The sequence below is a fragment of the Rhinopithecus roxellana genome, chromosome 4 (assembly GCF_007565055.1).
Source record: "Rhinopithecus roxellana isolate Shanxi Qingling chromosome 4, ASM756505v1, whole genome shotgun sequence".
In the NCBI taxonomy this organism is placed as follows: Eukaryota; Metazoa; Chordata; class Mammalia; order Primates; family Cercopithecidae; genus Rhinopithecus; species Rhinopithecus roxellana.
The window spans coordinates 97434057-97449304 of NC_044552.1; the positions used below are offsets into that span (position 1 = coordinate 97434057).

The following is a 15248-nucleotide window of genomic DNA, read 5'->3' on the forward strand; positions in this document are numbered from 1 at the left end:
AAATGATGCCTCTCTTTGAGCCCGGATTTAACCCAGGGCGTCGCAGCATGTTTTTCCAAGGATGTCCCATTAGATAGATCTTCTAAGAGTGTGGCGCCTGCAGACTTGTGGCAGCTGAAAGTTGCATAAACTGTGCGACATGAGGAGGAAAAGCACTTCTGCTCTTCTGCCCCAGAACAGTATTTACAAAGCTTTGCAGGATAGCAAGATTTGTAGAGTCCTTGTGGTACTTAACTAGAAGCTATAAGCTGTTGTTTCTAGCATATTTTTCCTGTGTTCCGTGCCTTATTTGTTATCAGTTCAGTTCAGATTAGTATGCTGGGTTCTTGATTTCTTGACAGAAAGTGTCAGAAACTTATTGATGAAGTGTTCTTGATTTCTACAGAACCAGAATCAGAAAATAATTGTTTCCTTTTATCTAAGCAGAAGTAGCTTTGTTTTCCTTATTATCAAAGTGATACATGTATTCTACATAATTTATAAAATAGCAGAAAATTGAATAAAAGTAGAGATAAATTACCTGTAATCTGGCTGCCCAAATATAACCTACCTTTTAACTCATACTTTTATGTATTTTTCCAAACTTTTTTCAACTAGTTAACTAATTTCAAATTTACAAGCAGTGCTCTGGACTGATCACATCCTACATGCTGGTGGCACTTAGGAATGATGACTTTAAGTGTCATCTTACAGGACAGTAATCTTCTCATTGCTTTTTTTCTCCCTTCTATTAGTCAGCTCTTACAAGAACAGATACCTGTGTGGACTCACCAGTATCTTTATCAGGTGGAAATTCCTATCAACCAGTATTTTCATTTCTACCTCCTGTCAGTCAAAATAATACCGAGTGGCCCTGTAAGATCCTAGTGGGCCTCTAGAATCATAAAGGAAGATTCAGTTATGTACAAGGTGGTTTTGGTGTTAGATCAACTGATTGTGTTGTGATTATTTAGAAATTAGTAATCACTATACTATAAGGCAATTGGGGAGATACGGGAAAGGTTGAGTTAGCCAGATCCTCCCATTCCCCATTCACAATCCAAACAATATGGATTCCAATCAAATTCTGATTTTATAATTTTGGTAACAAAATTTCATTCAAATATATGTCTTCTTGTGCTGTGAACAGAGTTGTCCTTTAACTTTGCATCCTTTATCCCCCTTCAAAGACGCATCTCTTCAGATTGCTGTAGTGTGATTTTATAGCTCCTTGAGTTGTGCTGGTATCTCTGTGCTTCCCTTTGGAGAGTACTAGGCCTTCGGGTTAGGATGAATCCTAACGCTTGGCCAAGGTTAGGAAGGGCTTTGAGCACTGAAAGAAAACCGAGGTAAATTTTAAGGAATTGTTAAAAGATTCATCAAGAAATGTGGTAGAATTGTCATCTACAAACCTCATGTCAGTAGAATAGGAAGTATTTAGTAAGCAGCTGCTAGAAGGGATTTTGTTTGTTTAAAAAAAGAGAAAAACTCTGTCTTTGACATTGGTTATATCTAGATCTTATCATCCCCTGTACAGGACTCTTAAGTTCCTTGAAAGCAGTGACTTTGAGAGCATCCCTTCATGTCCTCTGTGTCCTTGTATATAATAGGGACTCAGTGTGTATTGAATTAATATTTCTGTGGCTCTTCAGTGATAGATGAATGAATGTACTCAATTTAGGTAACTACATTTGACCTTTTTCCTACAGCAGTTGAAGGGTGTTTGGGTAGCATCCACAATTGTATTGAATGCCCTGATTGGGTACAGGTGTGAGGAAGTGGTATACAGTACTTTGATCCTCCATTGGAGAAGGAGATGCTAATGTGGATAATGAGAATTTGGTTCTTTATCTTTACTTTCGATTTGGCCGCCTTCCTTCACTGAGTCACAGGGCTCACTTGTTTAGTGATGGGCATGTCATTTAAGCCTGAGACTGTCCCTCAGACTGTTTATGACATTGGATCTGAATTTCCCATTACATGAACAGCCAGCATTTGACATATAAATTCAAGAACACACTAAAAGTTTGTTGGCTTTGTAGTTGACATTGAGATTAACTTTCTCTAACCTAAACCAGTGAAAACTAAAATGCTCCTCACCACATAAAAGTTTTGCTTTCGCTGTGTTCAGACCCCTCCTACCTTGTCACGGCACAGTCATTTGGAGTCTGATTTGGGGGCGGTGTGGTTGTCTCAGTGGCGTATGACCCACTTTGTGTAATACTTAATTGCCTGTATTTTTACAACACAAGTCAGAAGTTCTGACGATAGTGGACTATCACCCAAAAAAGATTTTCTGAGACATCTCATCAGAGCTGCTCGAGTACCGCGCATGAAGACGGTGTTAGCTCTGCAGGGTATGTGCTAACTACCAGACGATGAAAGAGCATTTCTTCTAGTTTCTGGATAATGAGCAGGCACACAGGTAAAGATGCCTTTCTCAGAGTTGACTCCCTTTGTTTCCTAATGATTCTGGTGATTTTGTTGAACTAGACTTTTAAACATTAATTGTTACTTGCATATGTTTACTGTTGTGGTTTGCAGAGGGCTCAGAGGAACAATCATTTTAATTAGTATCCTGAGACTATAATAACTTTTTATTAAAAGTCTGGAAAGACAGTAATCAAAATAGACTCTCATCTCTATCTTCTCTGTGCCCCTAGCAAACATCCTCTTCATCAATTTTGTTTTTATTATTTGCCATCAAGATGGTTATCTCTGAATATCAGATGCTTCAATCCACAGCGATATCCATGTGTGAATTGATGCTTGATAAGCTTCAGGTTATCAGGTGGAGAAGTGTGGTTAAGGCGTACAGAAAGAAAGGGATAGCATGGGGATACTGTGCCTTGGTAAGCGTGGTGCCACTGCAGACTAAAAGCAGATATAAGTCAAGTGCTACTGACTTAAGTTTGGCAAAATCGCTCCTCACAGCCCGCTCTGTTTTAGAAATGTTTATGTTTCTGATATCACTTTTGTTAATTTGAAGAACTTTTAAAATACCATCATTGTTTCAAAACAAAATATGGAAGGTGTGGATCACCTTCCTGAATTTACAGAAAAGTTTTTGGGTACATTTCTTTGCGGAAGATTGGCTGAGATGTGGTTCATAGCAGGGTGGTGCCCGTGCCTTGCGGATCATGTTGTCTATACACTGATTGACATACCAACGTAGAGTCTTTGAAAATGCCCATTGGTAAGTCAACATTGTTTTCCCTGAAAGTCCTGAGACAGAAAAAAAAAATGAAAGTACAAACACTAACTGGAAAAAATGTCACACATTTTAGCCACTTTGCATCCCTTGTTAGGACAAACCCTGGGCTGGGTTTTTTTACATTTGTGAAGTTGTGCGGTAGGTGGGGCAGTGTGGGTGGCCCAGAAAAAGTAGCGGTTAGAATAAGATTTTCCATTTATTGCCCTTTGTGCATGGCTAAAAATAAGAGTCATACAAATCAGAATATGTAGTGCAAGCAAAATCACTCTGTTAATTCTGATGACTGGCTTGCCCACATCTTTGCATCTGTCTGGTAAGTGGTATATTGGGAAATAATTTTTCTCTGTTTAAATAGCAAAAGGCAACCAAGTTTTTGCGTTGTTTGTCTACACATGACAGTTTATCAGCACTTTTCCCTTCTGAAGGAAGAAAGATCCAACTCATACATACACAAAATGTGTTGATGGAAGGAAGAAAGAAGTATGAAACCCTTGAATCTTTTTTAAAAAGGAATTACGTTATTTGAAATGTGATTTTACAACTTCCATCTTCTTGCCTTATTGTTAGAAAGTTCTTTCTTGTAAACTCATAGCACAGCAAGGAAAGGATATCTTAATGGTGTTGCCCTAGAGATTGGAAAAGTTTTTGTGTGTTTGGATGGGGGAGGGAGAAGGGACAAGGGTAAGCGCACTCTTGCCCCGTAGTACCTTCTGTAGACACAGATGTTGGAGGGACAGTTAACCAAGTAAAAACTCCCCTGCATCTGGCTGCTGAGTCGAATGCAACCACAGTAAGTGATAACGTGTCTGTTTGTGGCTAGAAGAAACACCAAAGAGAGACGGCACCAGCATTCACAGGGAAATTTGTATCTTCGCGATCCCATTGATGGTGCTGTCCCGTTCCGATGACTGAGTGGCTGTGGCATTTCCAAAGAATGAGAATGTCTGCAAGTGTTCTGAGCCTTTCAGTTTGATGCGCTTTGTGAAATGGATGAGTCAAGAGGGCAGTCATTCCAGAAGACTCTGAAAAATGAAGACTGCAAATCACATTTCTCTTTGGCATCCCCAACTGTGGCAGACAGTGTGGCACAGTGGTTACAATGAGTTGAGAGCTTTAGGAGGGAAAAAAGACTCCGGATGAAATCTTACCTTAGCTACTTGTTGACCTTGATCTGTTAACCTCTCCTAGGCCTGAGTGTCTTCATTTGAAAACGGGAACAGTAGTGGTACTGCCTACCTGAATGAGAGGGTGGTTGTGGGGATTCAGTGAGATGACATACGTAAAGCACAAAGTCAGCACTCCACAAAATGATGTTGGTGTTACTGTCATTTGTGCAGTTGCATCATAAAATGTGTTGGAGAATTTTAGAGCATTTGGGAGTTCTCCTCTATTCTTGGAGTACAAATTTTGGAATTAAGTGGACAAAAGATCAGCCTCTGGTTCAGTGTTTCAGAAGAATACAGGCATTTATGGAGTGGTTTGCTTCTTCTTAGATTACTAATGCCATCTGGAGGATTTTTTTTTTATTTTGCCATTAAGTTAGCACAATGTAAGCCTCTCTTTCCTTTTAAGGTTAGCGCTGTGTTGAGCATGTTCAGTAATTTTTACTTTCTCCCTATGTTTTTTATTTAAACATGGATTTTCAGTTCTAACATCTGTGCATGTTAATTGTAGTACCTGCTGGTGTACGTTATGAAAGACAGTGCTAATGTTGTAATCAAGTAAGGCTAAAAAATATTTCAGGTGGAAATGGGCAAAACTTCAGGAGCAATTAGCTTCCATGGTGGTGTAATTCCCCACAGAAAATACTGCATCTGTTATAATTCTGGTTACTGAACAATCTGACAGATTGACCAGATGCTGAAAGGCAGAAAACAATTGCTGTTGCTTTTATTTTTATTTATTATGCTTTGCAAATTATTTTCTGTTTAATACAATGTATACCTGTCCTTTTAGAGTCCTTTTCCACCCATCAGAGTTTTGCATTATAAAGTATATTGTGTATTTCACAATACAAAGTCATAATTGTGGACATAACTTTTTTGTTAGCCTTCAGGATAGGATGCTAAGACTTCAAATCAGTCTCCCTTTAACCTCCTCCAGGACTTTCCTAGAATTCTGTTTCTTCATTTATCAAAGTTAAAGAGAAGTTATGACTGTACCTTAACTTTGCCTCACCTGAGACCTGACAAGAAGTGATGAATTAAACCTATAAGCTAAGGAATTAAAATATGGGACAGATATAAAACAGTGGTGACTTAGTTTTCTCAATTATTGTATTTTGCTGGGTTTTTTTTTTTTTTTAAATCCTCCTCAAATTTTTCTTTTCTTAGACGGTCCTACCATCTCTGTCCCAGATACGACTTGTGACTTACAATTTACATATTAGTATTCTCGTCAGATTTTTGGTTTTTGTGTTAGGAACCATCAGTCTGGAATAAAGACATTTCTCAGGTCAACTCCGCCAGGGAAATCTGTCTTGTATTAAAATGATACCCTGCTTCCTCCAGTGTCTCCAGACAATGCTAATTTCTCCACTTTTCTCCGTTAACGAAATAGAAGAATGCTTTTCAGGCCGAGCAAATCATACTAGGTGACTTTCAAAGTTCCTGGCATTGCAGATACAGCTTCTGTTCCCTCCACACACTCATATATTCCCCATTATCTTTGCCATCCCTCTTGCCCTTTGCCATAGACCGAAGTTTCTGTAAAAATGATAGGTGAGAGAAGGTGATAAATTAGATTCTGGCCCTGATTCCCTCCCACACCTTCATAAGGAATGACAGATTTTGAAATGCATCCTGTGGATACACCGTGTGCTTCTTCCTGCAAAACTGCCAGTTTTAACTTACCTTTCATGTGCAGTTTGAGGGTACTGACCAGGCGGGGCTCATTATTCCTTTGGTTGAATAGTGTAAAGTATTTGCAATGGAGATTTTCTCTAATGATGTATTTTAAGTGCATGTCCGCATTGCTGGTTTAATGCACTCAGTCACAGGATGCTTTAAAGTTTATTGCTAATGGATGAATCCTCTAGAAAATGGGAATTTTCAACAAGATTGACATTTGGAATGAGAAATATAAATCTAATGAGAGTCTTTTAACCCAGGTTTGTAATTAGGGCTGAGTGGAGTGAATGTGTACATGCACACCAGAGAAGGGCACAGAGGAAGGTGAAATTGCACGCTCCCCTCTGAATGAGGGATGAAGGCCGATGGATCAGGGTCAGGCCACGACATGTTGGAGTATAAGTGATACTGTCACCAAGTACTGCACAGGGTACCAAGGGAATTCCACTCTAGTAAATTACATTATTTAGACAGACCTGAAGGCATTGTGTCGGAATGAGCAGAGGGAAAGGGGGCTGTTGGCACCATGCGGAAGATATTACAGTACAACTAGCTTCAGGGATGGAATTCACTGGTTTCCATTATACCTGCCTATTTTGTATTCTCCTTTGCTAATTAGTTTACAGAAAGTTACAAATGCATACATGTGAAAGAACATCATGTCTGTTTGGAGTATGGGTTACAATGGACCATAAGGGAATAAGTGTTAGTTGATTTGTATGAACTGGTCAGTGTGAGATTCTTTTTCTTTTATTCACAGCTGGGTAATATTAGGTGTTGAGTAAAAACTTGCGCTTGTTTTGTTTTCTTTTTGTGAGAATCTCACACGCATTATGAAGATTTAATCCTCATTCTCTCAGTAACATAATGCATTTCTTTTCCACCCTTCCTTTACATGCCTTTAAATCTCACCTGTCACTGGTCTCCCCTCATCACCTTCCATCCCTAAGGGAAACAGATTGTACTGGCACATAACATTTCATTTTGTGAAAGAACTCAAAGTTAACAAAGCTGATTCCTAGAGTGGGACTTGTAGAGAAAAATCATTTTTTTCACTTCTTCTATTTTATCCCTCCGCAGCAAAGCGAGGCCACCCTTTTTGGTTTTATCTATCTCTTACCATCTCTGGATCATCTCTTACCATCATCTAGATCATTGCAGATGTGCTAGTCACCATTTTCCAGTTTGATTTCAAATGCTCATTCTTGAAAAAGCCAGTACCAGGTGCTCTGGAATTAGTCACAGTCATTTCTTAACTAAAAAGCAAGTGTCTTCTCCTGAATGGGTAGAGGTTCTGAAACAATATCCATTCTTTCTTAAGTATGTGTCATACTTTGTCCTTAGTGAAATAAACCTGAGAAGCATCTCTGATCAGTTAACAGAGAGAATACATAGGATTCTGAAAAATGTCTCCACAAGGCTTCCAAATGGCAGGTTTTTAGCAGGCTTTCTGAAACAGGGTCACAAGTAGATCACGGTGACGATAATAATATCTTGGATTTTACTTTTATTCTTTTCAAAATAATACTCTGTTGGGGTCAGGGTATCGTAATTTATTTTGTAGCCATAGTTACAGTCTTATTTTATTCATCCAATCATAAAATAGTAAAGCCAACATACTTGGAAAGCCAGGTTTGAGTGTGGACAGGAGATACCTTGGTTAACAATAAGATACTTCTATTTTATGCAGGGTACCTCCACCTTAAAAATGCTTTTAGTTTATGATTCTAAAATAGTGTCTTAAGTGTAAAAGGCATCATGTAAAATGTTTTTGTGCCATATATCATCCTCAGCATAGAAAGGCTGTGCTTACAGCCTTTGCTTTATTCACTGAAGTCCTACAAAAGTCAGGGACTCTGAGCTGTGTGAGAAGTGAGGGTCTCTCCCTACATAAACTCACTGGAATCTTGCCCTTTTGTATTCTGTTTACTTTAATGGTAGTATGTGCCTTATATCTTAAATGTTCTTTTCGTCCGTGACACCCACTGGGAAATCACATTTTGTTGTTTGCCACAACATTACACATGTGACTTCTTTCTTTTTCCTGTCCTCTTGATGCAGCATGCTATCAAACTGTATCTTTTGAGTTGTTCTAAATTGAATCCTGGTCAAAGGGATTTAACAGCATCCAAAATGGAACTAGCTTAGATTCTCTTCCATTCTGTAGATGTTCCTTTGTTCCTGCTTACCTACCCATGTCTGTCTGTATTCTATTCTTTTTCTTAGATTAAAATTGGAAAGGGAGAAAGGGGGAGCTCCTTAGGAGAAATAGATCTGTGGAGAATTGTGAGTACTCATTCAGAAGCTATTCTTAGTTCTAAGAAATATAATGAACTTGAGCTTTGAGTCTTACTGAATCTCCCATTAATGATCCCGCCATCACTTCCACCTCCCATCTGAGTATGTTCTCCCCAAAGGCTACTGATATTTTTTCCCTAATGTTCTGAATGGAGTCTCTTCCAAGGAAAGCATATCTTGAAAGGAATTGAGTCCTACTGCAGTAATAGTGTACTGGGTGATTCTTAATTGTTCGATTAAGTACTTCTGTTTTGCATTACCATAATGTCTGCTGTAGCAGAAACTTTTCTATAGACCTTGACTTGTCAGAAGTCAACCCCTTAATGTGAGCACTTCACTTACATTATCATTATGGTGTTTCCAGCTGACAACTACTGCCACACTGCCATGGTCCCTGAGTTCCCAGTGCTTCAGAAAAAGAGACGTTTGTTCTGGCTTGTTGAGGGGAAAACATGCAAACAACAACACTAGCTCTACCACCAGAGATCCTATAAAGACATGTTCAGATGAACAATAAAGTCATTTGTTCACATATGACATAAGGATATAAGAATTTAAACAATAAGACCTCTTGTGAAATGTGGCAAAATATGCACCACAAACATTGTGAAGTTCTCTGTCTTGTGGAAGGCAATTTTTACATGGGCTTCAAAAAACCATTAACTTATAAACTATCCTTTTAAAAAAGAAAAGAAAATCACTTGTCTCGCTATAACATTAAAGCAATTTCTGTTCTAAGGAAAGCTTAAATGCATTCCTTTTTACAAAGTGCATGCACTATAATTTATAAAAAGCACAGTACTTTATCAGGAAATGCGGCACCTCTTCCCTCCTTCCCCTGAAATGGGAAATTCCTCCGTTTTTGTCAAGTCCCTTTTTTCTTTGAATAATATTGATTTCTTCAAAATGAAAGAAAAAAATCCTTTAAATCACTTAGATTCAAGACAAAGTTTTAAGGCTTGATAATAATTCTCTAAATACTTCTGACATGGGTGGAGCATGGGGAGGGAATAATCCTGCTTTGAAGGGAAATTTTAATTGAATTTGCTTTAAGGTGAACCCTATCCTTTTTTGCGTTGAACCTTTAAGGAAAACTTGTTAATATTTGCAAACCTCAGCAAGGCAGAAAAATGCGGAGATTTCCTTGTCAGCTCACGTCAGGGTGTCTGGCGGCACCTTAAAATGGTTCCGATTTTGATGTTTGAAATGTGACCTTCCAGGAAAAGTGGGAGGAGAGGAGAGCATGTGTTAACTGGCCAAAGGTGTTTCATTGAGCTGACTTAGTATTCACCTCTAAAGGTTTTCAAGTATTTGCAGATGGATATGTACATCATCTTTGCAGAATTCTCTTAATTGAAGAAATGTTTCATCTCGATCTCTGTTGACAGAAAAGATTGCCTACTGATAATTGCTTTGCTTAAGTGTCTGATAATATGCCAGGAATGAGAGCATTCTGTGTTAGGTCATCTTTAATTATGCATGTACCACCTGTCAGCTCTAAATCAGTACCAGATTAGATTCTCGCGGAGTCAGTTTGGGAGGTTCAGAGGGAAAGCTGAGGTGATCTCTTTTAGAAGCAACAAAAATAGACAGTAGTAAACATGCCTTCTAACCTGAAGCTTTTTAAAGGAGCCTCATCTTCATTGTTCTTGAGCAAGAATACGCCATTGGTACATCTGAAAAACGTTTGAAACCTCGCCCAAGCAGGGATGACTTACTGTGAAGATGGATGACTGCAAGCGAGGATGGTAGTACCTCCTCCCTCAGTACCATCTGTTGCATTTCCTTTTTGCTCCTTCTCATCGTTGTAAATGAGCCAGGGAAAAGCTCAGAAACATTTTTATAAGCTATGTGAGGACAGGAAATATGTTAACGATGTTAGATTTCATACATTTCAGGGGTTTTTTCAGTAGCGGGTTGGTTTTTTTTAGAAGGACAAGTGTGGGTTGGAAATAATGCTTGTTACCCTCTGTCAGCTTTTGGTAGTTTTATTCTCACTTTTCAGGGTTGTTTGGGACTTTCTGGTGGGATGTTTAGGGTTCTTTACTAAAGGCTCTGTTCTCTCTTCTTCTATCCTTTGATAAGATGGATTTGTGAAAGGTGTTTTTCTTTGTTCACCTGTCAGAGGTCTAAGAAAAACCTTGAGTCATCGTGCACTTTTCGCAGAGGCGGGGTTGGATGACTGAGAAGCTAAAGGCAGAGAAGGGACAGGTAAAAGACATAACAGATATGTGAATTATCATGTGGAGGGTTTCTCGAGCTTTGACCTGCAAAGGTGAGGCTCTGAGCCTGTCTGCTATCTAACCGGAGAAAACTGCTTGATAAGAGTTTGTGACTAACAGTCTTAGAAACAGTTTGGAAATCCTAAAATGTCTCATTTCAACACTGCTGGCCAGAGGCATTGAAGAGAAAAACAGGTCAGCTCATAACGGGGCAAAGACCCTGGAGCACTGTGGTCCAGCTCATGGCCCTGAGTGACCTTTGGCTATCTTTTGATACTTAGGGTACCATTTGCTTTTCTACCCTAATCAAATAGTTCACTCAAGTAGAGGTGCAGCCTCCAAAACAGAGAACAGGCCCCAAAACTACTTATTACAGTAACACCGCCAGTGCTTTGGCTATTTAATGCTCACTTAATACTTATACAGTAAACAAGTTGAAGAACCTTCAACTGCATGCAACAGATGCTTCTTAAAACAGGAGAACATAGTACAATTAACCCTTAAACAACACAGGTTTGAAGTGCGTGGGTCCACTTATACGTGGATTTTTTCTCAATAAAAGTTACACTGGGTGTACCTGCCTCTTCTGCCTCCCTTCCACCTCCTCCACCTCTTCTGCCTCTGCCACCCCGAGACAGCAAGACCAACCCCTCTTCCTCCTCCTCCTCAGTCTGCTCAATGTGAATGCACTGGGGATGAAGCCCTTTATGATGATCCACTTTCACTTAGTAAATGTACTTTCTCTTATGATTTTCTTCATAACATTTTGTTTTTTCCAGCTTACTTTATTGTAGCTATATAATACATATAACATACAAAATATGTGTTAATGGGCTATTTATGTCATCACTGAGGCTTCCAGCCAACAGCTGGCTATTAGTTAAGTTTTGGAAGAGTCAAAAGTGATACCTAGCTTTTCGACTGCGTGGGGGATCGGTGCCCCAACCCCTGTGTTATGCAAGGGTCTTCCCAAGCCTTAACTGAAAAGAACATCCAAAAGTGAAGCTAAGTCAGAGAAAGGCTGAAGAAAGGAATTGAAAAGAAAAACAATGGGGAAGAAAGGGCTGTACTGCCATGTTCTCTCTCACCTGCTCATCTTTGCAAAATCTTTTCCATCCGCCTGGAAAGACCTTCTACTCTCTCCACCTGGTTTACTCTCACTTTGAGTTGTTCTTCAAGTGTCATCTCCAAGAAGGCTTCTTTGCTCCTTTCCGGCAAAATTTGATGCCCCTTCTCTGTGATGCCATAGCCCACTGGCTGCCTCCTTCGCAGAATTTATTATGCTGTACTGCGAGACCTTGGTGACTTAGCTTTCTCCTCCACAAAGTAGCTACTGAAAAAGTTAACATTATCCTAACCGTGACAAAAGAGGTCTCATGCCCACAGAAGGAAGAGTCATGATTTCATTAGACTCTGCAGTACTTAGATCACATTAGGAGTATTATACCAGTACATTTGAAAAGGAACATAAACTGGACGTTGTGGGTCATGCCTGCAATTCCAGTGCTTTGGGAGGCCAAGGCAGTGGGATTGCTTGAGACCAGGAGTTGGAGGCTGCAGTGAGCTATGATCATGCCATTGCACTTCAGCGTGGGTGACAGAGCAAGACTCTGACTCCCCCCCCAAAAAAAAACAAAGGAAAGAAAAGGAAAATAAACAAACTTGAGTGCTCTGTGAACACAGCATCAGGAATGGAGAGGGTGTCAGACACTGTCTTGTAACCAGTGGTTGAAGGAACAGAGAAAGGTTAACCTGGAGAAGAGAAAAACAAGGAAAGACACAAAAACTGCATTTAGATATCTGAAAGACATTTGTTATTCTAGAAAACGCAGAACTAAAAGAAATTATAGAGAAAGAGATTTGGGCTCAAAATCCAGATACAGCTAACCCACAGTGGAACCTGTGGCTTCATTTAGTAACAGTGAACCCCCTGTTACTAGAATGAGAGTCATTGTCTTTTTGGGCCATGTTTGCGGGGGGCTGATGTAGACAAGACTGCTGCACTGTGCAGGAGCACAAACCAGATAACCCTAGTATTTTAAAGAATCAGAGTCCTCACTCCATGCTGAATCATAGTCAGGATGATCTTGGGACATCAACTGCAACCACCATGCTGGGTCTGCTTGGCCTGGTACTCAGTAGTCATCTGGCCACAGGCTACAGGATAAAGCTGGGGATGGGGTGAAAAGAAGGGAGCCAGCTACTTCCTCAAGGAGGCTGTTCAGTGAAACAGAAGGAGCATTGGATCAAGTCCCAGTCCGTGTGCTTCCTGGTCTCTTGCTAGCTGTGCGAGTGGCTCCCTCAAAGCCTGCATTTCTTGCCATGCAAAATGGAAATGATATTGTTCACTTCACAGAATTGCCTGAGGTTTAAGGAAGATGAAGGAGTCCTTTGTGGATGGCAATGTGCTGTCTGTAGGTGGTTGCTTGTCCAGAGCCCCTGCTCCTCGACCGATAACCTCTAAACTCAGTTTTGTCACCAGTACAATGGACATAATTTCCTTCCTTGCAGGTGGCTTTGAACTGGATGAGTAAATAAAATGTTATATATAAAAGTCCCCAGCAGAGTACCTGCCACAGAGTAGATGATCGTGTTGTCAGCCTCCACCCTCTGGAGCTGAGGAAGATAGGAGAGGAGTGTCGTTTCTCACCCACCTCTGCCAGTCAGGTTCTCGGAAGGTTCTCTTTCACCTGCCCACATACCTGACCTCATGCTCACATTCCTCTCCTGCTTCCCTGTCACCTTAACATGGAGCCTTCTTCTCTGCTTTTTCTTCTTCCTTCCTCTTCTGCTTCCATCTTTTCCTAATACTCTTTTCTTCCTTATCTCCCGCTAATTTCCCTAATCGCCGCCTTGCCTGCATTCTGTAAAGGATTGTTCTAATGAGCACAAAGTTTAAAATAATATTCTCAGTAACTTTTTTGTTCAAAACAAGATGTTATATCCAGCATTTTGGGGAGGGAGTGGTGAGTCCTTTTCCATTTTCCTCTGCATTTGCTTAAAGTCTTTTTTTTTTACGTTAACATTTTCCCATTCTTGCATCCCTTGGGCTTGTAGTCATTAACTTGCCAGACACACAGCAACTGATTGTCTTTATGACGTTGCTAAAGTTAGGAGAGTGTCATTCACAGGGAACTTAACCCATATATTAACTCAGACATAGCAAATTGCTAAATACGTGCCTTTAAATAAAGAGCTTCAGAATGCCAATTTGATTCTCTTGTTCACATCCTCTCTCATTGAAAGGGGGTTGCTGAAACAGAAAAAGCAACGGGAAGGGGAGGGGAAATTTCAGCTGTTTTACTGAGTCAGAAATTGGAACACTGCCATCTGGATACAGGCATCTCATCCATCCTTCCATCCATCCACTCAGTGTTCAGGAACCAAGTCCTTGTCTCAGACCCAGCAGCGGACTGTGGGGCACACACTGAAGTGAGTGATAGGATCCCGCCTTCAGGCTTCCTCCCATCCTAGTCTGTGACTCGAGCATCAGGAACTGTGGCTCATTCATCTGTGGATGCCCAGGAATCCTCATGAGATCTAGTTCAGTAAATGTGTGAGTAACAGCAAAAGCAGAAAGACAGAGGGAAGGAAAGAAGGAAGGAAGGAAAAATAATCAAAGGAAGAAAGGAAATTGTATTTTACTTAGTGCCGGGGTGTAAACTGGTACATGCTGTAAGTATGATTTAATGATGACAGGAAATTTGAATACAGTTTACAGGAAAGCAATGCTAATTATCCTCATCCATATAAAAGTCAGAACGGAAGCCACACACTCTCCAGGTGCATCCCTTAGAACATGTTGAATTTCTTCTGGTTTTTCTCCCACTTAGCTATGTTGTTTTTTACTTAGCAGAATAACTTTACCACTCCAGTCATTTCTAATTTTTAGGTCAGAAAGCTAAATTTCTTCCTTTCCAAGGAAACAAACGACAATAACAACAACAACAAAACTGTTTCTCCCCACCTCTTATGGAGCATGGTGTTTCTCTGGGAGCCACTGACTATGGGAAAGAGCGTGGCTCTTGCCTCTTGGGTCAGCTCGTGACTCACCAGCAGCCCTGGGCCTCAGCGTCTCCATGGGAGGTACAGGAAGAGAAGTGCTTACCTTGTGTACACCCCGCCATTGTCCTGACATTCACATGAGAAGAGACATATGCAAAAGCACTTTGAAAACCAAGGTGCTATGTAAGGACTTTTATTGTAAAATATAAAGACATTAGCTTTATTTTTCACAGTACATTTATTTGTTTCTAAAATCTCACATAACACTCAAGGTCATTTGCTGTCCATGGTTTCGTCAGCTGCCAAACTCTGTTTAAAGGAAACTTGTAACATCTTTTAAAAAAGAAGCGGTTTTCTTCTTTTCACCAGAAAATGATCTGGACCTTTGTCTTGCACACAAGTAAACATTTACATTTGCTCTTTTTTCATAAACCAATGCAAAGATACTTGAGTTTCAAGTTTCACTCCTCTGAGTTTCCACAATACTTTGTTCCTATCTTTAGTATCCCCCACACTGCCTCTGCAGAGTTGAATAAAGGCAGACCCCACCCTCAGAGTTCACCATCTAGCAAAGGACCTAAGACATTCACAAACAGCTGTGATGTAGACAGCAAGTGACAGGTGCCAGTTTATTGGCTAGGTAAAGCAGAGAGTAAGGGCATACCTGGTAAAGGCTAACTA

At 40.2% G+C, this 15248-nt stretch overlaps 1 protein-coding gene across 6 annotated transcripts in view; it reads left to right on the forward strand.

Annotated features, from left to right (window-relative positions):
• BACH2 (BTB domain and CNC homolog 2) overlaps nucleotides 1-15248 on the forward strand; it is a 378701-nt gene that overhangs the window by 222592 nt on the left and 140861 nt on the right. Inside the window, exon 1 of one of the 6 annotated variants that reach the window (XM_030928377.1) lies at nucleotides 2111-2404. The exons of 4 other annotated variants lie outside the window; for them this stretch is intronic. Coding sequence is in view for 1 of the 2 variants with exons in the window: in XM_030928374.1 (XP_030784234.1) it covers nucleotides 2389-2404 (16 nt within the window). In the remaining variant the exon portion in view is untranslated. Of the gene's footprint in view, nucleotides 1-2110; nucleotides 2405-15248 lie in introns of those variants that run through there. One more of the 6 variants, XM_030928374.1, reaches the window with a different exon arrangement.